This window comes from Pinus tabuliformis, chromosome 3_1 (genome assembly GCF_031772625.1).
Source record: "Pinus tabuliformis cultivar Carrire ecotype Pingquan chromosome 3_1, CPIR1, whole genome shotgun sequence".
Taxonomy (NCBI): domain Eukaryota; kingdom Viridiplantae; phylum Streptophyta; class Pinopsida; order Pinales; family Pinaceae; genus Pinus; species Pinus tabuliformis.
In genome coordinates this window covers 443,770,324-443,795,072 of record NC_142301.1, presented here as the reverse complement: position 1 = coordinate 443,795,072, position 24,749 = coordinate 443,770,324, and the positions used below count along the sequence as shown (strand labels likewise).

Below are 24,749 nucleotides of genomic sequence, written 5' to 3'. Positions count from 1 at the left end.
ACATATATGCATTCTAAATGCTTTCTTGTATCAGTTATTACTTAATGCTAGCCTGGACAAGAAAGATGATAATAAAATATATTTTTCTCGTATCACCTATCTTTGATACTTCCTTTAAAGAGGCCTTCATATAGAAGTTCCATGCTAACATTGTAGCACCTATTGATGGTTCCATCTTTGGCCAAATTGGAAGCATGCCTGGAAAGTCTTTGGAAATACAACTAATTAATTCTTCACCTATGTCCCATCCCTCATTGGTCTCAAGGACACCACTAACCATAACAAGTGGAAAAGACTCCAATCCATCTTTCCCACTCAAAACCAGTCTCTGGACAACAGCTTTTACGCTAGCAACAAGCTCTTGAACAGTAATGAGAAAAATATTATGTGCCACTTTGTCACCTACTCCTGTACAAGCCTTTACTACAGGAGCAAGTGCATCTATGCGGGCCCAAGAAGGATCTACATAAGTCCATCCAATGACTTCATCTAGTGAGTGAATTTGGAGCTTCTGTAGAATTGCAGAAGTGAGACTTGTGGGAGGCCCCCGTCCATCATGAGCATTTACTACTGTTGTTAAAGCTTGAGCAGCAATCCCATAAAGTTATATTCATTAATGATGTTTTAGCTATCTTTCATAATTCTTAACTAATGAGATTTTGAAATGTGTCTAAATGATATTTCAAACATTTAGTCGAATGGATTAGGAAATTCAGGTTCTACTTCAATCAATATTGGTTTCCACATACAGGTATTTCTCAAAGATTATTTTCTTCACATATATATTTAAATTATAACTTTGTGCAATGCATTTTTGTTTTTGTTTTTCTCAATCCAAAAATGGAGAGACCAAATTGAACATTGAGTATCCAATCAATTATATTTGCAACTGTACCTTCAATTTCTCTCAATTTTCAAGCAGAATTCTTTTTAAAGGGACTTACTGGAATACCACCCTTACTGGAATATCAGCTAAATTTAAGACAAATAGAAACTTCAAAGCAATATCTAAACATGCAATTTTATAATACTTTAAGTAGCATATTGTTCCTTTCTTCAGTCCATTCTCTTTTATCTTCTTAGACATCTTCCAAACAGTTGAACAATATTTTGACCCTACATTTGCCTATTCATTGGATATACTCCATGTAATTTTTTTAGGATATCAAACAATGCACAAACATTTTGTGATATATCTGAATAAATGAATGATAGTTACAACATGTGTAGAATATATATGTATATATCTATATCTATATCTATATCTATATCTATATCTATATATATATATATATATATAGAATGCTAAAGCTATATAATCATATATATATTTATATATATTGAAATATACAACTGAGAAGCCCTCACTTTCAAATGAACTGGTTGATGCACATGAAATATGACAGCTAAGGATGTTTAAAATGTGCTGGTTATATATATATATATATATATATATATATATTTATATATATATATATATATATATATATATATATATATATATATATATATATATATATATATATACATATACATATACATATACATATTCTAATGATTAACAATCACCAGAAAATAATAATAAAATAAAACATAAGAATAAGTTTAACTAATGAAACTAGTTCCATCTCATTTCAATAAGTTGTCCTTTTTTGTCATATAATACCAAAAACTTAATCTTGACTTCATCATACGCTAATTTTCTTGGTTTAGGCTTTATGAGTGGTTGGATGTGAAGCATTTTAATGCTCTAACAATAATCAAGCCATTCTTTTAAAAATTAATAACGAGTTAAAAGTGCCACATTATAAATTGACATATGGAAATTATGTTTTATGTAGTAATATCTTGGTTAAATTTATATATTGGTATGTATTAAAGAGAAGTCAATAATTAAATATTGATTGCAAAAGGATGTTTTTTTTATGGGTACATGAAAAGTTACGAGTGTGTTTTAAAATATTATTAAATTAATTTGTTTTGAAATTTTTAATAATAATTTGAATTAAATTATAGTTTTCATAAATATAGATATTGATATAAATATATATTATAATTTGGATATCATATTTTCAATAGGTTGCTATGATAATTTGATAATTTATTTAATTATTTATGCATGAGTAAGTGAAGTGGAGTGGTCACTGGGCACAAGTTGTGATCACTTAATAGTATCCTTGGGTTTTCTTTGAAAAAGGTTGGGATCTTTCTTTGGAGATGAACTTGAGTGATAGCACGGATGTCACTATCTCTTTCTTGATAGGTGAGGTGTGGTAGGTGTTATAACCAATTTGATTCCTCTCGATAGTTTTTATGTAGCTAAAACAAAATTTTCCCACATTTGCAAATAGAAGACAACTTCCTTGGATTGGGAAGTACGTTTTTGATTGATTGGCATAACTTCCTTATTTAGAGTATTCTTCTTTATGCCCAGTTCAATGCTCGATATATTATCAACTGCATGTTTAGATTCTTCCATTGTTAGGTCATGTGCCACATCATCTCTAACTAGTTGAGACACTAACATCATTACTTACTAGGATATTATCTATAATTAAGTAATGTGGTGATGTTTCAAAGAGTTTCTTGGTTGGATGAACTCCTAGGAACTATTCATTGAACACTACATCTTGACACACAATCACTTGCTTTGTAATTTATCTAATTATTTATTTATTTACAACTGCTAATAAGAATGTTTTAATTTTTAGCACTTTTGACATCAAATTCCTTCATCTTTTTGCTAGCTCGTAAGCTTAAGTTTGCCATTTGAATTTCTTATTCTTACTTGTCCACCTCTTTCGACATTTTTCCACCTATGGCCTAAATGCAATGCTACAAATATCATTTTAGGGAACATACTGACAAGGGTCCAAAATGACACTTATTGAGATATTGGCGAAATATTGCAAAATTATCAGAAGGGATAACTTAGAATTTAAGACTTTTGAAAATATCAAACGTATGGACAACTTTTGGAATAATTTATACGATCTTTTCTTCTACAACAATATTATTGCAACATCTATGAAAATGAACTCTACCATATGCAATGATGATTATACAAATAATTTTGTGTTACATATTGTCCCCGACATTGTCACTATAGGGTCATGTAGACGTAATTTGAAATGAACGACTATAATTGGAGGCTACAGGAGTAAAGTGTGTGGACGACTTTACTTGGTTGAAAGCATCATATATTAATTGTACCATGAGATGAATATTGATTGTGATTATCCTGCCCTTGTTTTGTTGTTGCTTAGTCCATAGAAATAAATAAATAAAAAATTGGGCTGCAATGTTCCCCAGATATAGTCCTTTAGTTATAACGGAATTCGTGGTATAGATACCTTGGGAAAATTATAACCTTCCCACCAAAAGGTTAACAAGAGTTTCAAGAAGGGTTCCTAGGATATGTGTCATCATTTTTCCTTTATGTTCTAAGGATTTCGGGATGAAGTCCATTGTTAAGAAGGGGTTTATGTAGTGCCCACTCTAGTTTCTTGACCCTATATGACATTATCTTAGACGCTTTAGTCTATGAGGAACTCAGGTTGAGGATCCAAAAACATGACTCTATTATTAGTGAATGTGATGGTTATGTATGTTCTCTATTAATATTATGATTACGATATAATTAATGGTTATGTGTACTCTCTATTGATATCATGATGGTCATAGTAGTAAAGGATAGACATGTTTTCTATTGATGTTATAATGATGATAGCTTTGATCTATATGTATGGTTCCATTAATGTTATGATGATGCTAGCCATGATGGAGGTATCCCCCATGTTAGCTACTTACATTAGTTCTGGTTCACAATGAACAATGATGTGAATGACCAGGTGATGGTAATAATGCTATTATGATAATGACTAACACTAAGAAACCAGGTTACTGATTATTATTGAGTATGGCAGGAAACCATCAGAGGCACTCGCACATGACGAGCTGACGACACCTGGTTTGATGAAAATTTATATTATTTTATCTTTGAAATTCTAAGTCAATTTTGAAACCTGCTATATATGTTTATCTATATTTTGATGATATGTTAATGCTTACATGCATAAATTAGTTGTTTGGCCAAATGACTCACATATGGGTGATGGGGTTGTACAAGTGGATGGAACTACATGGGAGGGGTGGGACAGTGTCCCTGATCTCACCCACTAGCACTCCCACCGTGACTTGGGATGGAAGGGTTGAAACACCTTCGCCTTGAAGATCATGATGCCATGAGGGAAGGTCCCAAAGTTGGGTCGCTCATGAGGATTTTATCGAGGGGCACGCATCAAGGTGGATTCCTTGATCCTCAACACCATTAGTCTCACTATAGCAGGCAACATAAGAGATGATAAGGGTCTATGATGTTGCACCTATACTTTCCCCTTGTAGTCACTGAATGCTTGAAGGGCAAGTGGCGTGGCACCCTTGGAACTTCAAGGGAATTTCTTGAAGGGCACGACCAACTTGGCACCCTTAGCATCACAAATAAAATGTTAGGCGTGGCACCCTTGGAACTTCAAGGGAATTTATTGAAGAGCACGACCAACTTTGCACCCTTGGCATGACAAATAAAGTGTTAGGCATGGCACCCTTGGAGCTTCAAGGGAAGTTCTTGAAGGGCACAACCAAACTTGGCACCTTGGAATCATTAAAAATAAATAAATTAATAAATATAATCAAGAAATGAAAACTAGGTAAATTTACATCAAGGGTACATGATGTTAGAAACCGAGGTAATCAAATCAAGAATAAAACTTGGGTTAAGAGGATCATAGGAAGAAATAAAATATTTTATCTTAAAAACTCTACCCTCCTTAAGTTGGAAAATATTAAGTAGATTATGTAGTTTAATTAGGTAAAAAGGGGAAAGAGGGACATAAATGTAAGGATAAAGATTAATCCTAAAATAGTTAAACCTAATTAAGAGAAGAGGATGGTGAATTAAAATAAGATAAATAAATTAAATTTTAGAGAAATGTAGAGAACCTCCATGTGGCAACAACCAACATAAGACTATCCATCTAAGAGATAACTTGAGTTAAATTATGGAGTAGATAGGGGATCAAATCGTGACTCATTAATTGACTTTAGTAAGGAACACAAATTAAGGAGTAAATAGGGAGATCAAGAGACAACTAGGAGAAGAAATAGGAATCTTGTTGAGGTAAGGAAAAATATTATTCTTAAATTAAAATTTAAGTAAATAATTTTGGAGATCCTTGATGAGAGAGTGACACATGGGTGGGTGAATAATCAAACAATTGAATTATAAAAAATAATTAATTATGCATGACATGCCAAGTGTCACCTATGAGGACTCCTATAAAAGAACGGGCAATCCATGGGAGAGGGGACCTTTGGGAACCCTATTGTTGGTTGGATGAGACTATGTCAGAGTAGTGATTATGATACTATAGTGAGTTTGGTGAAGTAGAGGATTTTAGAGAGGGGACTCTTGAGCCAAGGAGTGCTCTCCTCTACCAGCTATTGCATTCCTCCATTGTACAACCCCATTGCAGCTCGGGGGTCCGCAAGGAAGAAGAGTGCCCAAGGAGTAGGCTGGGAGGTTAACCGGTGGGTCATTACATTCAGTTCAAGTACATCGTCATTCACACTCAGAGGTGGCCGACATCAAGGGAAGACCAGTAACTGCAATTCAAGTGGAGTCTCGTCTTCTGGTGAACGGTACATATGTGTTACAATATTCTTTTGTATGATTTCTTTATGGCCTTAGTTAAATATATGTAAATTTTATGATATGTTCAGCGAAATGAAAATTTAGGGATGTGTTAGATAGTGTTGAATAAATTTGAACTCCCAGTGTTTTTTCTCTTCTAGTTGTATTTTATTGATATATATATATATATAGTTTAGAACTGGTCCTTACAGATGCAACCCGTACCTTTTGTGAGGGTTTCACATCATGTAGATCAAAATATTTCTCCATCTATAGTATCCATGTTATCAGATTCTTGCCATCAAACTTCCTCATATCTATCTTTGGAATATGGTGGTACTTAAACCCCACATTGGCATCTCTAAAATCATAATGCATATTCTTGTTTTCCTCATCATGATTTTCATGGATTACCTTGTCACCACTAGGAAGTATTTATTGCAACAACTTTGTCAACCCTTCCAACTTGACATTCATCACATCCATGTCTACTTTAAAAACCTCCATGTTTCATTTTATACCATCCATGTACCACTTTAAGCCATCCATATCATCTTTGGTTGCTTTTTGTGAGAGAAAAATTTGTTGCACTTGGTCCCGTAATTTTGATCTATCATGTTGCAATTCTTCCTCTTCATGCATCATAGTATAACTTTCAAAGGGCTTAATGTGTGTAGAATTATTTTCTTTGGGAGGAATTTTAAAACCAAATACTAGTATTTATGCTTCAATATGCCCTTTGAATCACTTCAAACTAATTTTTGAAACAAAAATTATGCAAAATTAAGAAATTCACACATTTTTCTTTCTTTTTAGGAGCTCAATATCGCAAATGTTGTATCTGTGTAATTTCGTATCTCCAAGGTTTGAAATTTTATCCTGTGGTAACCCTCCTTTCCAATCCCACAAGTCATACCGAGATTGGATTTTTCAAGAAATAGTTATGCCCAATCTCCCACAATGACCATATTATCGACTGGTTCAGTAGAATGAACTTGTACAGAGTGCCACATGTCATTGTTTCGACCTTTGGCCTTGAAAATGATACACGAAAAACTAAATTCTGTGCAATTTTATCCACTTTTTACGAAATTCAAATCTGATGCTCAGAGATAAATTTATGATGGATTTTACCTAGGTCACATGTTTGAGATTGAATTTTCGAGCCTGAAAAAACCCTAACTTCCTAGGATCATATCTCTGAAAATATTGCGAACAAGATCTGAAATTCGTACGTGGTTACAATTTCAGCTTCTAAAGCCTCATATAAAAAAATTTATAGTGAAAATTTCAAGATGACATGTTTGAAGAAGCAAAACCCTAGAATCAAAAGCTCTGATACCAAATGTTATGCGACCAACTCACAAAATAGAAGAAAAGATAGATCAACGACTTAGAAATTAGCCTCTTCAAGGGGGCAACCTCCTTTACATTATATTAATGAAAAATTCTTGGATGATACAAATGATAAGACCTCCTTGGTATATATAGGAGTCTAAGGGGTCACAATATAATCAGAGTCTACATAACCATAATAATGTAGGGGCACAACAATAACAATAGTGGTTTTCAATGGGGGCACAACAATAACAACATGGGGGATATATGGGAAAAACAATAACAATAAGGGGTTACACTAATAATAATAGTATGGGGAATACACTAGCATTATAGGGACCTAACAAATAATGTGACTTCTAGAGTTGCCTTTAATGGTTTTGAAGTTGTGAGGCTTCAATATTTCTCTCGTTTCCTTTGGAGGTGCTCTAGAGTTTTTATTGTCGTTGATACCTTCTCTAGTTCAAATTGTCGAACTATTGGTGAAGTAATTTACCTAGTGTTGCTATTTTTTTATGATTGAGGATCATGTTGCTACTCAAGTTTGTCTTTTGTGGTCTTGGAGTGTGGTGGTATTCAAAAATTCTTGGACTGATGCTACAAATCTGAGCCTGTAGTGCTTATGCAGGTTGCTTCAGGATTGAATGTTTTCCTCTAATAGTGACATAAGCTACTCAAGTTCATAATTTCCTCTAATTGTGGCCTTCAAAAATTCTAATAATTCAAGGCGAGGTCGTTGCTGGTGATTGGAGAGGATTTCTCTACTGTTGATACGTGAAAAAGAGGTGGAGGGTTGAATTTTTGTGGATGGTTAGTTTGACATTGTTGAAAAAGTGAAGTTTGATGGAGTGGATAGGTGTTAGGGGATTCTATAGACTTTCTCTCATGCCCATAGGTGGAAAACTTCAAGTCTACACCTCCTTTCTATGCTTAGTAGTTTCTTGTAGCAATACCAGAATTTTCCTGTAGCATTTTAGGACACTGATTGAAACAAATGAAAGGGACTTGGAAATTATGGAGGAAGCTTGGAAAGAGTGAGGGAATGAGTGGAATGGATGTAGGGAAACATGTTGAATGCCTTGAAGGTGAGTAATTAGGCCTTGAAGCTGATATTCTTTGATTATTTTTTGGAACCCCTTTGCACCTGCACCTTTGTGGGGTTGCTTGATGGTACATTGGTATTGAATAATGTTTGTAGGTGTTGTATGGAGGCTTACTTCTTCATTTTTTATTGCATGCATATCTGCTTCCCATTTTTGGATACATGGATATCTACTTCTTTCATTGATTCCTATACTTATTCTTCTCATTTTTTGGGTCCTTTAATGATCAATTTGGTGATTACAAGCCCATCCTAGCCCCTGTTCTTCAATCAGTGCTAATGAATGGTGGATTTGTTGGGCCCTTTAAGGACATTAGAGTAGATTGAGTTTCTTGTAGCAGTCACAAAGGTTCCATAAGCTCACTATTTCTTGGAGCTATAATCACTGTGAATACCTCATGAGGATGAGGTAAGAATGTTTTGCAGGTGGACATGGTGGAAAATGCAAAATGGAAAGGTCAATTTGTGGTTGTGGCAAGAAGACAAGAAACTAGCCCATACAAAAATGTCAATTTTTTAATGTGGTGGGATTCTAATTTTTCTTGATTGAATCGATGATCATAATTAGAGACATGGTGGTGGCTTCCATTTCCTCAAAAAGTGAAGAAAAGTCAAATCTGATTTTTTTTTTTTTTTGTGAAACATGTTGAAAATTTGTTGGGAGTTTGCTATGGGTTTTTCAGGCCATTTTTGAAAGTGCTCAAATCTTGGTTTTGACTAGGGGGGTTGACGAGGTTTTAACTAGAATCTTAATGACACATTTCCCCAGCCAAATAGGTGAAGAAAACTTGTTGTTGTAGCTTTTTACTAAAATAGGCCTATATATAAGACCACAATCAACTTGTTGAGGTAATGCAAGGTGATGGGAACCACTTTCTAACACTTGGAGGTGGTGGAGGAAAACAAATTGAACCTATGGGTGCCTTCCTTCTCTTGAAAAGTCGAAAGAAAGTGTAGCATTCTAGGATTTTCCTATAACATTTTAGTGAAAAGCTCCAAATATGTTTAAAAAGAATGGGAATGAGTGAGAAATGGCATGGGGATGCATTATGAGGATAACAAGAGATGGATTAACCTGGTCTTGTCCCTTTTGGAGCATATTTCCTTAGGTGTGACTGCTCTTGACTAAATTCTTGCTCTTTTGATCAACTTCTCCTTATGGTGCTAACTTGTTGTTTTTTCTTGTTTCTGGTGCTAACTTGTTTTTTTTCTTTTTCTTTTTCCCTTTTTTCTTTCTTTTCTCCAACCCACTAATTGCCTGATAAAGGTTTTCAATCAGTGAGCCAATCTCAGGTGCCTCAAAGGATGTTTTCACCTTATATTTTTTCTCTTCTTTTCTTTACTTTTTACATTTTATTCTATCCTTCCCTACATGAAAAAAAAATTACCTCTCAAGCATAGGAATACTTCCATTAATGGATCCATGAACATACCAAGATGACAAATAAACTCATAGGCGATTTTGAGAGATATGTTGTTATGAAACCAGCTCAAGAAAAGATAGAAAAGAAAGATCAATGCCTTAGAATTTAGCCTCTTCGAGGGGGCAACCTCATTTACATTACATAAATGAACAATTCTTGGATGATACAAATGACAAAACCTCCTTTCTATATATAGGAGTCTAAGGAGTCACAATATAATCCAGCCGACCTAACAATAATAATATAAAGCCACAAAAATAACAATAGAGGGATTCTATGGGGCACAGAAATAACAATATGGGGGTAATAGGGGCACAACAATATAAATAAGGGGTATAACTACAATAGTAATGGGGTAATCACTAGTATTATAGGGACCCAACATGCCCCTCTCCTTCAAAAAAGTGTTGTCCCTCAACGCTTGAGTAGTTCTGGATACTTTTGCATAAAATTTTCATCCTCCCATGTGGAATCTTCAGCAGATAAGTTCTTCCACTTGATAAGATACTCTGAAATTGATCGATTTCGTAGCTGTCGAGTTCTTGTTTTTGTGACTGCTTCCGGTTCCAATATAATTTTTCCTTCCTCGTCAAGTTCTGGCAATATTGTTTGAACTGGGAGCTTGTCGCCTATAACCTTCTTCAAACATGAAACATGGAAAACTGGGTGCAATCGAGAAGCTACAGGAAGCTCCAATTTGTATGCCATAGTACCAATCTTTTGCAACACCTTGTACGGACAATAATACTTTGGTGATAATTTATTATCCTTCTTAGCTTGCTTTAGGGACATTTGTTTATATGGTTGTAGCCGTACGAATATCCAATCACCTACATCAAAACTTCTTTCACTGCGATGTTGATCTGCCTGTTGCTTCATTCTGTTTTGTGCCAACACGAGGTTATCCTTTAAGAGTTGGAGGACTTGTTGTTGATGTTCGATGTGATGTTCCACTGCCTGAACCTTAGAATTTTCTCTTAAATATGATGTGATGGATGGTGGTTGGTACCCATAAAGTGCCATAAATGGGGTCATTTTTGTTGCTGTATGGAAGGAAGTGTTATACCACCATTCAGCCAGAGGCAACCATTTGACCCATTGTGTCTGTTTATCAGATACAAAGCAAAGAAGATATCCTTCCAAACATTTGTTTACTATCTCAGTTTTCCCATCAGATTGAGGATGATAAGATGAGCTATGAGCTAACTGAGTACCAAGACAAGAAAATAATTTTGTCCAAAAAAATCCAGTGAAAATGGGATCTCTGTCACTTACAATAATCTTTGGGTTTCCATGTAGCTTTTGAACTGTTTCCATAAATGCAGTAGAAACTGTACTGGCTTTAAATGGATGTGATAATGCACAAAAGTGTGCATACTTGGTAAGTCTGTCAACTACCACCATGATGACACTCTTTCCCTCAGACTTGGGTAAACCTGTGATAAAATCCATTGAAACCTCCTCCCAACGTTGGCTTGGAATGGATAAAGGTTGTAATATACCCGATGTCTTAATTGTTTCAACTTTATTTTGTTGGCAAACCAAACATTCCGCCACAAACTTTTGAATATTTGATTTAAGGCCATCCCAAAAAAATTCCTTCTTAACCCTGTGGTAAGTTTTTAAAAATCTTGAGTGCCCTCCTAAGGGAGAAGTGTGCAATTCCATAAGAATCTTTTGTTTTAGCTGGGAATTCTTACAGAGGTATAAGCGATCTTTGTACCATAACGAATCATTTTGCCAGCTAAATGTATCAGAAGTACTGGAATCTTGTTGTAGCTTTCGAATAAGTGCCCACACTTCTTCGTCATTCTTCCATTCCTCCTTTGCTTCGTTTATCCAATCTGGTTGGATAATAGAAATGGCACACAACAATGCTTCCATATCCTCATCCTTTCTTGAGAGTGCATCTGCCACCACATTTTGCTTCCCTTTTTTGTAGATGATTTCAAAGTCATAACCCAACATCTTTGTGACCCACTTTTGTTGCTATTCAGAGGATAATCTTTGTTCTAAAAAGTATTTAAGGCTATCATGATTTGTTTTTACCTTGAAGTGTCTTCCCATTAGGTAGGGTCACCATTTCTTAAGTGCATGGAGTATTGCCAACATTTCCTTCTCATAAATAGCTTTGCTTAAAAACTTTCCCTTGATTGGACGACTTTCAAAAGCAATGGGTCTTTCATCTTGCATTAGAACAGCACCAATTCCATTTCCTGAAGCATCACATTCCACAATAAAGGTTTTTGTGAAGTCCGGTGTAGCTAAGACCAGTGCTTGGCACATTGCCTCTTTAAGATGTTTAAAGGCCTTTGTTGCTTCCTAAGTCCATGAAAATGAATCTTTCTTCAATAATGTTGTTAGAGGTGCTGCTATTCTCCCATAATTCTTAACGAACTTGCAATAATACCCTGTCAACCCAAGAAATCCTCGCAGATGCTTTATGGATGTGGGGATTTTCCATTCCTTAATGGCTTTAATTTTGTTAGGGTCTACCTTAACTCCTTCATGAGATACAATATGACCCAAATATTCCACCTCCTGGACTCCAAAGAAACATTTGGATCTTTTTGCATATAATTGTTTCTCCTCCAATAGTTGTAGCACCCTATCAACATGTTCAACATGATCCTTCCAAGACTTGTTGTAGATTAGTATATCATCAAAAAATACTAACACAAATTTTCTAAGGAATGGTTTGAAAATTGAATTCATCAAACCTTGAAATGTTGAAGGTGCATTGGTAAGGCCAAAAGGCATGACCAAAAATTCATAATGACCCTCATGAGTTCTAAATGCTATTTTCGGAATGTCTTCAATCTTCATTATGATTTGATGATATCCCGAACAAAGATCCAACTTGGTGAAGTAAATTGATCCATGCAATTCATCCAGTAATTCATCAATGACAGGAATGGGGAACTTATCTTTAATAGTGAGCTTGTTGAGCTCCCTATAATCTGGACACATGCGCCATGATCCATCCTTCTTGTGCACCAATACTACTGGAGCTGAGAAAGAACTTTGACTCAGTTGAATTATACCAGCCTCTAGCATTTCTACAACCATACGTTCAATTTCACTTTTTTGGACATAGGGATATCTGTACGGCCTGATGTTTGGGGGAACACTTCCTGGAATCAGATGAATAGCATGATCATGATCACGCATAGGTGGGAGACCTTTGGGAGTCTCAAATACCTTGGAATGATTTTCCAGGACTTTTTGGAGATCTGGAGAAATAGATGATTCCAATGTGGAAACATCTAGCGAACATAATTGTGCAATTACACCTCTTTGCTCCTTTTTTAGAAGCTTTGTCATGCCATTAGAGCTGATTATCTTTCCTAGTTTCCCTGCAATACCCCTTAATTCAACTTCCTTTCCTTCCACAGAAAATTTCATGAAAAGTTCTTGAAAATTAAAAGCTATTGTACCCAAGGATTTTAGCCATTGGACTCCTAGTACAACATCAGCACCTCCCATTGGTATGCAAAGCATTGGGCTAGTCAATACATATTCTCCCATGGATAGCTGGATATTATGGCACTTTCCAGAAAAATTTATTGTTCCTCCATTTGCAATCATCACTTGACACTCTGGTGTTGGATATAGGAAGCAATTCAATTCTTTTGCTACCCTACAATGAATAAAATTGTGGGTGCTTCCTGAATCAATCAACACTATTACCTTTTTCTTCTTGATTTGTCCTTCTATCTTGATGGTTTGAGGAGTGGTAATTCCCACCAATGAATTACAAGATATGGTCGGATTTATTTGTTCTTCATCTAGGCTTTGTTCCTGGAATATATCCTCTTCTTTTGACCTTTCTTGCTCCTTTCCTTCTTCCTCTTCACAATCTATGTAGAATAATTTATTCTCAGCACACTTATGACCTTTTGTGTATTTGCTATCACAATTGTAACAAAGCCCTTTTGCTCTTTTCTCTTCCAATTGTTGTGGTGTCAACCTTGTAGGTTGTGGAAGACTATGGGCAACAACACTTCCGTATTTATAGTTGTGAATGGTATGCTTCCTAGTTGCCATAATTTTGCTTTCCATTTTTCTTGCTAACCTGAATGCCTTCTCTAATGAATCAGGTTCCCAAAGGCGCACATCATGTTGGATATTATCCTTTAAAGACCCTATGAACACATCAATCCTATGCTCCTCTGGAATATCTTTTACCCTTATGTTCAATTTTTGGAACTCCTCAATGTGCTCCATTATTGAACCCTTTTGTTTGAGACTTATCAATTGGCTAAAAAAAGTGTTGCTTTTTGTATCCTCATAATGTGCTATCAATTCTTCCGTAAAAATTGCCCAAGTGATAAATTGTTTACGAGAACAAAGCCATTGATACCATACAAACTAATTTGGTTCCAAATATAAAGTTGCCATACGTACCTTTTGTGTGTTTTGCACATTATTGAGATCGAAGAATTGCTCCATCTGTAATATCCATGTGGCGGGATCCTTGCCATCAAACTTCCTCATATCGATTTTTGGAACATGGTGAGTCTTCGATCCAACATTAGAGTCTATGGAATCATGATTAACATTTCTTTTGTTCTCATCATGAGTTTCCTTTAGTACTCTTTCACCCTTAGTGACCATTTCTTGTAGCAACTTATTCATATTTATCTTCAATTCTTCCATCTTATCATCCATGCCATCAATTTTAGCGTCCATGCCATTCACCTTAGCTTCCATGCCATCCATCTTAGCTTCTACGCCTTTCTTTAAACAGTCCATCTTAGCTTCTACACCTTTATTTAAACCATCCATCTTAGCTTCTACATCTTTCTTTAAACCATCCATCTTAGATTCTGTTCCTTTTTGTGCAAGGGACAGTTGTTGCACTTGGTCTTGTAATTTTGATATATCATGTTGCATTTCTTCCTCTTCTTCATGAGTCATGCTAGAGCTTTCAGGTTCCTTACTAGGTGTTTACATTTTCTTTCCTCGGGGCATCAGTTACCGATAATAATGCTCTACTATGCCCTTTGAATTCCTTCAAAATAAATTTTCAAACCAATCTTAAGCAAAAATTTAAAAAAATCTACACACCTTTTTTCACTTTGTAGGAGCTTGATATTGCCTCTGATGTATCTTGTACTTTCCAATCATCTAATTCTGAAATTGTGACCTGTAGTAGCTCTCTGTGTCCTCTTTCTAATGCCACCAGTCTGATCCAAATTGGATTCTCCAAGAAAGAGTTATGCACAATCTCCCAAGATGACCTGATTATAGACCTTCTTACGAAATTTCAATCCGATCCCTAGAGAGAAAGTTATGACGATTTTCCCTAGGTCACCTGTTTTGAATGTAATTCAGGAGTCTGTTTGGAGCAGCGAAACCCTAGAATCCAAAGCTCTGATACCAAATGTTATGAAACCAGCTCAAGAAAAGATAGAAAAGAAAGATCAACGCCTTAGAATTCAGCCTCTTCGAGGGGGCAACCTCCTTTACATTACATAAATGAACAATTCTTGGATGATACAAATGACAAAACCTCATTTCTATATATAGGAGTCTAAGGAGTCACAATATAATCCAGCCGACCTAACAATAATAATATAAAGCCACAAAAATAACAATAGAGGGATTCTATGGGGCACAGAAATAACAATATGGGGTTAATAGGGGCACAACAATATAAATAAGGGGTATAACTACAATAGTAATGGGGTAATCACTAGTATTATAGGGACCCAACATATGCTTTGATATATACCAGAATATGAGAGATTAGCTACTTTGATTGAGATGATATCAAGAACAACTAAAGAGGAGTGTGGTGCCCCAGTTTAATGATTGTTTGGAACCAATGTTCAATATAGTTATGGTTCCCTTGGTTCTTTCTCTCACCGAGATCACCCTTTATGTCCTCTTTTTCCATGACATTCATATCATCTATTTTTTGTTGATTAGTCTCTTGAACACATAAAGAATCTAAAGATAAGCATAGTAAAAATTATTCAATCTCAGGCTCCAATCGTTGCTCTCTATAAAATTTGGTACATGATATTTTAGTCTCCTCTGGATCTTCTTCTTTTGGATGTTGTTTTTTAATGATAACAAGGGAATCTTTTTTTGCAATACTCTTCTTTATCTAAGGTGAATACAATTGTTAGGTCCCTATACTACTAGTTATTGTTATTAGTACAACACCCTTATTATATTTTTGTGCCCATGTAGTCCCCATATTATTATTATTGTGCCCCATAGAAGCCCACTATTGTTATTATTGTGCCCTTACATTATTATTGTTATGTTGGCTCTGATTATATTATGACCCCTTAGACTCCTATATATAGAAAGGAGGTCTTGTCATTTGTATCATCCAAGATTTGTTCATTTGTGTAATGTAAAGGAGGTTGCCCCCTCGAAGAGGTTGAATTCTAAGGTGTTTATCTCTCTTTTCTATATTTTTGTTAGTTGGTTTCATAACATTTGGCATCAAAGCTTTGGATTCTAGGCTTTCGCTGCTCCAAACGGGCCTTTATGGAATTTTCAATATAACCTTTGTTCTATGATGTTTCAGAAGAGAAAAAAAAATCCATTTGAGATGAAATCGTTCTGAACCTGGGGTCCGAATTTCAGATCTTGTCTCACTATATTTTCGGAGATTTGATCTGAGGAATTTAGGGTTTTTGCAAGTTCCAAAATTCAATCGCAAACAGGACATCGTGGAATTTTCACTATAATTTGTCTTCTACTAAGGGTCAGACTCTGAAATTAAAACCCATTTTAGCCGAAATCATGGGGAAACTTGGGCCCAAATTTCAGATCTTGTTTCGCTATATTTTTGGCAATATTGTCCAAGACATTTAGGGTTTCTGTAGGCTCCCGAATTACATCCCAAATAGGTGACCTAGGGAGAATCGTCATAGCAATCTATCTGAGCATTAGATTGAAATTTCGTAAGAAGTTACAAAAAGAGAACGGACTGTAGTTTTCTTTGTATCATTTGCAGATTCGAAGAACAAAACAGTGACATGTGGCACTTCATACAAGTTCGCTCGTCTAAAAAGGTGTATAATCAGGTCAGCTTGGGAGATTGTGCATAACTCTTTCTTAGAGAATCCAATTTTGATCAGATTGGTGGCATTGGAAAGAGGATGCAGAGGGCTACTGTGGGTCACAAAACTGGGAGATATGAAATTACAGAGTTACAGTTGTTTCAAGATTGAGCTCCTAATTCTTGCCATATCTTGTAAGTGCATGTAGTCTTGCCAACATTTCCTTCTCATAAATAGCTTTTTGTAAATGCATTCCTTTGATTGGACGACTTTCAAAAGAAATGGGTCTTTCTTCTTGTGTTAAACATCGCCAATTCCATTTCTTGATGCATCATATTCCACAATAAAGGTTTTTGTGAAGTTTGGCGTAGCTAAGATCAGTGCTTGGCACATTACCTCTTTAAGATGTTCAAAGGCCTTCGTTGCTTCTGGAGTCCATGAAAATGCATCTTTCTTCAATAATGTTGTTTTTGGAATGTCTTCAGTCTTCATTCTTATTTGATGATATCATGAACAAAGATCCAACTTGGTGAAGTAAATTAATCCATGCAATTCATCCAATACTTCATCAATGACAAGAATGGGAAATTTATCTTTAATAATGAGTTTTTTGAGCTCTCTATAATTCGGACACATGCACCATGACCCATACTTATTATGTATCAATACTACTGGAGCAGAGAAAGAACTATATTAGCTTCTAGCATTTCTACAACCATACGCTCAATTTCACTCTTTTGGGCATAGGGATATATGTAAGACCTGGTGTTTGGAGGAACACTTCCTGGAATCAAATAAATAGAATGATCATGATCATGAATAGGTGGGAGGCCTTTGGGAGTCTCCAATACCTTGGAATGATTGTCCAAGACTTTTTGGAGATCTAGAGAAATAGATGATTTCGATGTGGGAACCTCTAGCGAACATAATTGTGCAATTACGCCTTGTTTTTATTTCTTTAGAAGCTTTGTCAGTCCGTTAGAGCTGATTATCTTTCCTGGTTTCCCTGTGATACCCCTTAATTCAACTTCCTTTCCTTCCGAAGAAAATTTCATGAGAAGTTCTTGAAAATTAAAAGTTATTGTACCCAAGGATTGTAGCCATTGGACACCTAGTACAACATCAACACCATGCATTGGAATGGAAAGCATTGGGCTATCCAATACATATTCTCCCATGGATAGCTTGATATTATGGCACTTTCTAGAGAAATTTATGGTTCCTCCACTTGAAACCATCACTTGAAACTTTGGTGTTGGATATAGGAAGCAATTCAATTCCTTGGCTATCTTACAATGAATAAAATTATGGGTACTGCCTGAATCAATTAACACTATTACCTTTTTCTTCTTGATATGTCCTTCTATATTGATAGTTTGAGGAGTGGTAATTCCGACCAATGAGTTACAAGATATGGTCGGATTCATTTCTTCTTTCTCAATGTGATCTTTCACTTCCTAAACCTTTTTCTTCTTGATATGTCCTTCTACCTTAAGAGTTTGAGGAGTAGTAATTCTTTCCAGTGCTTTACAAGATATGCTTTGATTTATTTCTTCCTTCTATGGCATTGGTTCTTGGTGTATATCCTCTTCTTTTGATGTTTCTTAATCCTTTTCTTCACAATTTATGTAAAATAATTTCTTCTCAACACACTTATAACCTTTAATGTATTTGTTATCACAATTGTAACAAATCCCTTTTACTCCATTTTCTTCCAATTGTTTTGGTGTCAACCATGTAGGTTGTGGAAGGTTAGGAGAAACAATACTTCCATCTTTACAGTTGTGAGGGGTAGACTTCCTTGTTTCCATAATTTTTCTTTCCACTTTTCTTGGCAACCTGAATGCCTTCTCCAATGAATCAAGTTCCCAAAGATGAACCTCATGTTGAATGTTATCCTTTAAAATCCCTATGGAGACATCAATCCTCTGCTTCTCTGGAATATCATTTTCCCTTATATTCAATTTTTGAAAGCCCTCAATGTGCTTTGCCATTGAACACTTTTGTTTGAGATTTAGCAATTGGCTAAAGAAGGTGTTTCTCTTTGTATCCTCATAATGTGCTATCATTTCTTCTGTGAAAATTGACCACGTAACAAGTCGTTTATGAAAACAAATCCCTTTATACCATAAAATTGACTAGGTTCTAAATAATTAGATGAAATACTTACCTTTTGTAACAGTGGTACACCATGTAGATCAAAATATTTCTCCATTTTTAGTATCCAATTTACCAGATCCTTGCCATCAAACTTCCTCACCTTGCTTTTTCTTGATTTTAGGAGCTCGATCTTGAAATGACTGTAGCTATGTAATTTCAGATCTTTAAGTTATGCAATTTCGGCCTGTAATAGCCCTCTGAGTCATCTTTCTAACTCTACAAGTCTAATCGCAATTGGATTCCCAATGAAAGATTTATTCCCAATCTCCTGCAATGACCTAATTATATACTAGTTCAGTAGAGTGAATTTGTATGATATTCCACGTGTCACTATTTCAACCTTAGGTTCTGAAAATTATACCCAAGAAAAATAAAGTCTATCCTCTTTCTATAACTTCTTACGAAATTTTAATCTGATCCTCAGAGATAAAGTTATGACAATTTTCCTAAGGTCACCTATTTAGGATGTAATTCGGCAATCTGCAAAAACCCTAACTTCCTCAGATCATATATCTGAAAATATAGCGAACCAAGATCTGAAATTTAGACTTGATGTTTAGGCTGATTTCTTATCAAATGGGTTTTTTTCTATCTTCTGAAACTTCATAGCGAAAAAATTATAGCGCAAATTCCACGATGACTTGTTTTAAATGCAATTCTAGAGCTTGCAAAAACCCTAACTTCCTCAAATCATATCTCTGAAAATATAGCGAGACAAGATCTGAAATTCGAACCCGAGGTTTAATGCAATTTCTTCTCAAATGGGGTTTTTTTTAGCTTCTGAAATGTCACAGAAAAAAAGTTATATCGAAAATGCCATAATGACCTGTTTGGAGTAGTGAAACCCTAGAATCCAAAGCGTTGATACCAAATGTTATGAAACAAACTCACAAAAAGATAGAAAAGACAGATCAATGCCTTATAGATAAGCCTCTTCGAGGGGGGAAACCTCCTTTACATTACACAAATGAACAATTCTTCGATGATACAAATGTCAAGACCTCCTTTCTATATATAGGAGTTTAAGGGGTCATAATATAATCAGAGCTAACATAACAATAATAATGTAAGGGCACAATAATAACAATAGTGGGCTTTTATGGGGCACAATAATAACAATATGGGGATTACATGGGCACAACAATATAATAAGGGGGATGCACTAGTAACAATAAGGGGTTACACTAGTAGTATAAGGACCTAATACCACTCCTCAAACTCTCAAGATAGAAGGACATATTAAGAAGAAAAATGTTCAAGAAGTGAAAGATCACATCGAGAAGGAAGAAATGAATCCAACCATATCTTGTAATGCATTGGACAGAATTACCACTCCTCAAACTATCAAGATAGAAGGACATATCAAGAAGAAAAATGTTCAAGAAGTGAAAGATCACATCGAGCATCAAGAAATGAATCCGACCATATCTTGTAATGCATTGGAAGAAATTACCACTCCTCAAACTCTCAAGATAGAAGGATATATCAAGAAGAAAAAGATTCAAGCAGTGAAATATCACATTGAACATCAACAACAAATTCTCTAACTTTTAAAGGATAACACCACTTTGGTGCACAACCGAATGAAACAACAGGCAGATCAACATCGTAGTGAAAGAAGATTTGATGTAGGCAATTGGGTATTTTTACAGCTACATCTCGAGCAAGTTATTTATGAGAAGGAAATGTTGGAAATACTACATGCACTTAAGAAATGGCAACCTTACCTAATGGGAAGAAACTTCAAGGTAAAAGTGGATCATGATAGTCTTAAATAATTTTTAGAACAAAGATTATCTTTAGAAGAGCAAAAAAAATGGGTCACAAATATGTTAGGCTATGACTTTGAAATCATCTACAAAAAAGGGAAGCAAAATGTTGTTGTAGATGCACTCTGAAGAAAGGATGAGGATGTGGAAGCATTGTTTTGTGCTATTTTGATTATCCAACCAGATTGGATAAACAAACCAAGGGATGAATAGAAGAAGGATGAAGAAGTGTGGCCACTCATTCAAAAGTTGCAGAAGATCCCAGTTCACACAATATGCCTAGAACTTGATGAGGAAGAAAAAATCATATTGGAACCTGGAGCAGTCACAGAAATAAGAACCCGATAGCTAAGAAATCGATCAATTTCAGAGTATCTCATCAAGTGGAAGAACTTACCCACTGAAGATTCCACATGGGAGGACAAGAATTTTATACAGAAGCATCAAGAACTACTCAAGCGTTGAGGACAACACTTTTTGAAGGAGAGGTCATGTTAGGTCCCTATACTACTAGTGTAACCCCTTATTGTTATTAGTAAAACCCCCTTATTTTATTTTTTGTGCCCATGTAGTCCTCATATTGTTATTATTGTGCCCCATAGAAGCCCACTATTGTTATTATTGCACCCTTACATTATTATTTTTATGTCAGCTTTGATTATATTATAACCCCTTAGACTCCTATATATAGAAAGGAGGTCTTGTCATTTGTATCATCCAAGATTTTTTCATTTGTGTAATGTAAAGGAGGTTTCCCCCTCAAAGAGGTTGAATTTAGGGGCATTTATCTCTCTTTTCTATCTTTTTGTGAGCTATTTTCATAACAATAATTTAGATCAAGAGGATTTGTGATCCAAGTGGATATTGGAGGCCACCCAACTATTCCACTTGGACCCCAACCATTCTTTCTTTCAGTTTCCTTAATTGTAGCATAGTTTACTTTTTTTGGCAGTGTTTCGAATCTTAAAATTCTAGAGTCATTTTGAGGACCTAAACGATGTTTTTTTGGAAAATGGCTAAAAAAATTGTGCAAAGTAGGGGTCTGTAGTCAAAAGTTGTTTTACTCGGATAGATATTTTTAACAAGGTATCGTACGCATCAAACTAAGATCGTGTGCCAAAGTTACGACCTCGGGAAGTTTATGTAACAACCAACCCTAATGGGGCCCATAGACTTTTGGCGCTTCATCTCCTATGTTTAGGTTTTTGGGTGTTTATGGTTTTCCATTATTTCTCAATAATAAAAAATCCTCTTAGCCTCATTGTAACATAGTTCAGAAGGCATGTAGTTGCCACATATCTTCTCATAGATAAGCTACCATCGCCTGAGCTTTATTTCCATTTTGCATGTAAACAATTTTCAGTACTTTGTTATTAATGAATTGAAGTTTTTTTTTCATTGTAGCTGTGTGTTTTTGTTTATATCTATATTTCAGTTTGTTCTTTCATAAATTTGGATCAAGTTGTTTGGAAATTTTTTACCTCAGCATTGTAACTGGGCTAAGTTACTTTATTGTTTGGGTTCATAAATCGTTGTGTAGGGATTTTAGTGGGAGTGGATCTTTGAGATGGACATGGTTGAGATTGTGGTTGTTGTAGAGGTGGATGGTATGGATAAAATTAAGTTTGGTATGGAGGATATTGAGAAAAATATTCAAGATATCATGGATTTATTCCATAAGGTCCTTTCCAACCTTGTTGCCAATATTGGTTTTAGGGTTGAGATAGCCAAGGTTGCCAATGAAAGGGTGTTTTCCAATTACTTTGATATTTTGTGCATAACCTTGAAATTGTGAATTAGGATCTTACATCATACCAGGTTCACTAGGTTACCATGGTCTTCTTGGAGCTACATAACAGAGTTGCTCCAGTGTTTGATTTGCTCCACTGTCCTCCTGGTAAACTTCCTTCAACCCTAGTAATGATGGGAAATATTTAGTAGCATGTGATTCTGCACAGATAACACAAATCTCAGCATTATCTGTTTGCCTCTTTTGCATTCTTAACATATATGTTTTTTCACTTGGACTACCAATAATTTATATTTTAAAGTTATCCAGTAAATTACAAAGTTCAAATTGACGTACCGATCTCGATGCTAGTTTACTTACTCTTGTCCTTCCTCTTGATATGTGCTTATGTATTTCACAAATTTCTTCAATTGATAATTGTTATATATCCCCTTTACTCTTTAGATCAAGAATATCTATCCACTCATTTTTTATTGTTCTAAGTAAGAGGGTTTTTAGTGTGTCAAATCCTAAAATATGCAATTTTTCCCTCCTAACATTATACATAAATCTCTCTATCAGATCCTCAAGGCTCTCATATTATTTTTGAGTCATTCTAAACATTTCTTCTTTAAGATCATGATATATAAAATAGTTTTATATTTTTCTAGAAATATCATTTTCATATCATTCCATGATCTTATTGAATTAGTCCCTAAACTCATGAATGATTTAAGAGCTCTATCCTCCAATGTTTTCGAAAACAATTTCATTTTTTTAGTGTTTAATAAGTAACCATAAGATCTACAAAGTATTTCAAATTTGAAGAGGAAGGTCTCTGGGTCTTCTAATCTCATACCATGATAGTGGGAAAGTACATATGGAGGGATGTCCTTCATATTAATGCTTATACCAATATCATCAATGGGGAATCTAAGGAGATATTCCTCATTGTCATCATCTCCATCCATTTCTTCTACCTTCTCTGCCACCTCTTCCACTTCTACTTGCAAAATTGGATGGTGATGTGGTTCTTACTACACCATGTGATCAAGTGGGGGGTTGTGGCATTAAAGAAATATATTTTTTTTGTATTTTCCTAAAAAAATAGGAAGAAAGTACTAATGTTGATTTTTTTTCCTTTTTATATAGAAAATATGAATGTAAAAAATAAATAAATAATCAAGCAAAGAAAAAGAGAGTGATTTCTTTGACACCATCCTCGGAAATGGTGCCAAAAAAGATGGCCCTCAGTATTACAAAAAGAATCTTCGAACTCTTGAGGGCTTAACCTTAATTATCAACCCAGGGTTCATACAAACTTAAGAGGGGTCAGCACTGTATGCGAGACATACACTTACCTCTTCGTACTTTCACTTCCTTTGAAGCAAGTGAAAGAAGGCAATGAAACACTCAAGTGAGTAGTGGATTAGTCAAGTCGCCTATCCTAAGATTGCATAAAGCAAATGAAAAAAAATAAAAGATAATCTATCTTGCTAGAAAGGAAATGATAGTAAAGGAAATATATTCTACTTTGCAAAAAAGGAACATCTGAGATTACTCTTGTGGGAAAGAAATCACACTTTGCTTAAAGTAAATTGCAAGAAAGGAAATCTAGACTAGTTGTAGAAATCAACGTTCAATAAGCAAGCAATGTAACTAAATGGTGACCTAACAAAGCCTCAGCTCAACCAAAGTGGTCTCAGAGAATTCATGGGCTATTATAAGACAAAAATATACTTCCACCATGAATTTTGAATGAATCTAGACAAGGGAAGAGTTTGAAAATACATTGGTACATGAAACTCTCTTTTGCTACAGGAAACTTCTAGCAAGCATGTTTGTTGAGTTAACATGTCAAATGCCTAAGTTGATAAAGTGAAAATGTTGCGGGGTAATTTTTTTTTATTAATTTGAATTTTTTTAGACTTCATTCCAAGTGGAATCATCTCAAAAGAGCTTCATTAACATGTGCTAAAATTCAACGGAAATTTATTACTAAAAACTATATATTTTGGAACATTGAACTAGTAAGCCAATCTAAGTACCTAGTTTCCTAAGCTAATCAAGTGAAAATATTGTGGGGTAAATTTTATTATTAAATTGAATGTTTTAATACTTCAATCCAAGTGGAATCAACTCAAAATAGGTTCATTAGCTAAAATTCAGCAAAATTTTAATAACCAGAAATTTCAGAACTAGTAAGCTAATCTAAGTAACCTGTTAAGTTATGGTATGTTCTATGCTTATAACAGTTTACTTCTTTTTCTTATTATATTCCACCGATTAGCAATCACATGTACATAAAGTAAAGTGCCAATAGAACATTAAACAATCGACAGAAAACAAGCCAAGACAAGAGACACAAGATGTGGCGCTAGCCAGGGACAAACCCCACAATGTGTGGGGAAACCCTTTGATCAAATCTTCTTTTATCTTCAATAATTCAGCAGAGAGAAATAGTACAATAAATCTGATTCATATCAGCAGTAGCAAACCCTAGATCAGTA

The 24,749-nt window shown here is 35.0% G+C and overlaps 2 protein-coding genes across 2 annotated transcripts in view; both read right to left on the bottom strand.

Moving 5' to 3' along the window:
• The window catches only part of LOC149187655 (purple acid phosphatase 2-like), a 186,611-nt gene that overhangs the window by 102,254 nt on the left and 59,608 nt on the right, over positions 1 to 24,749 (bottom strand). The gene's annotated exons all lie outside the window — the stretch shown is intronic.
• On the bottom strand, positions 38 to 601 carry LOC149187656 (uncharacterized; the record flags this gene model as incomplete). The annotated part of the gene is made up of 1 exon (XM_089412375.1): positions 38 to 601. A coding segment is annotated over one exon (564 nt), but the record flags the coding sequence as incomplete, so codon positions are not given.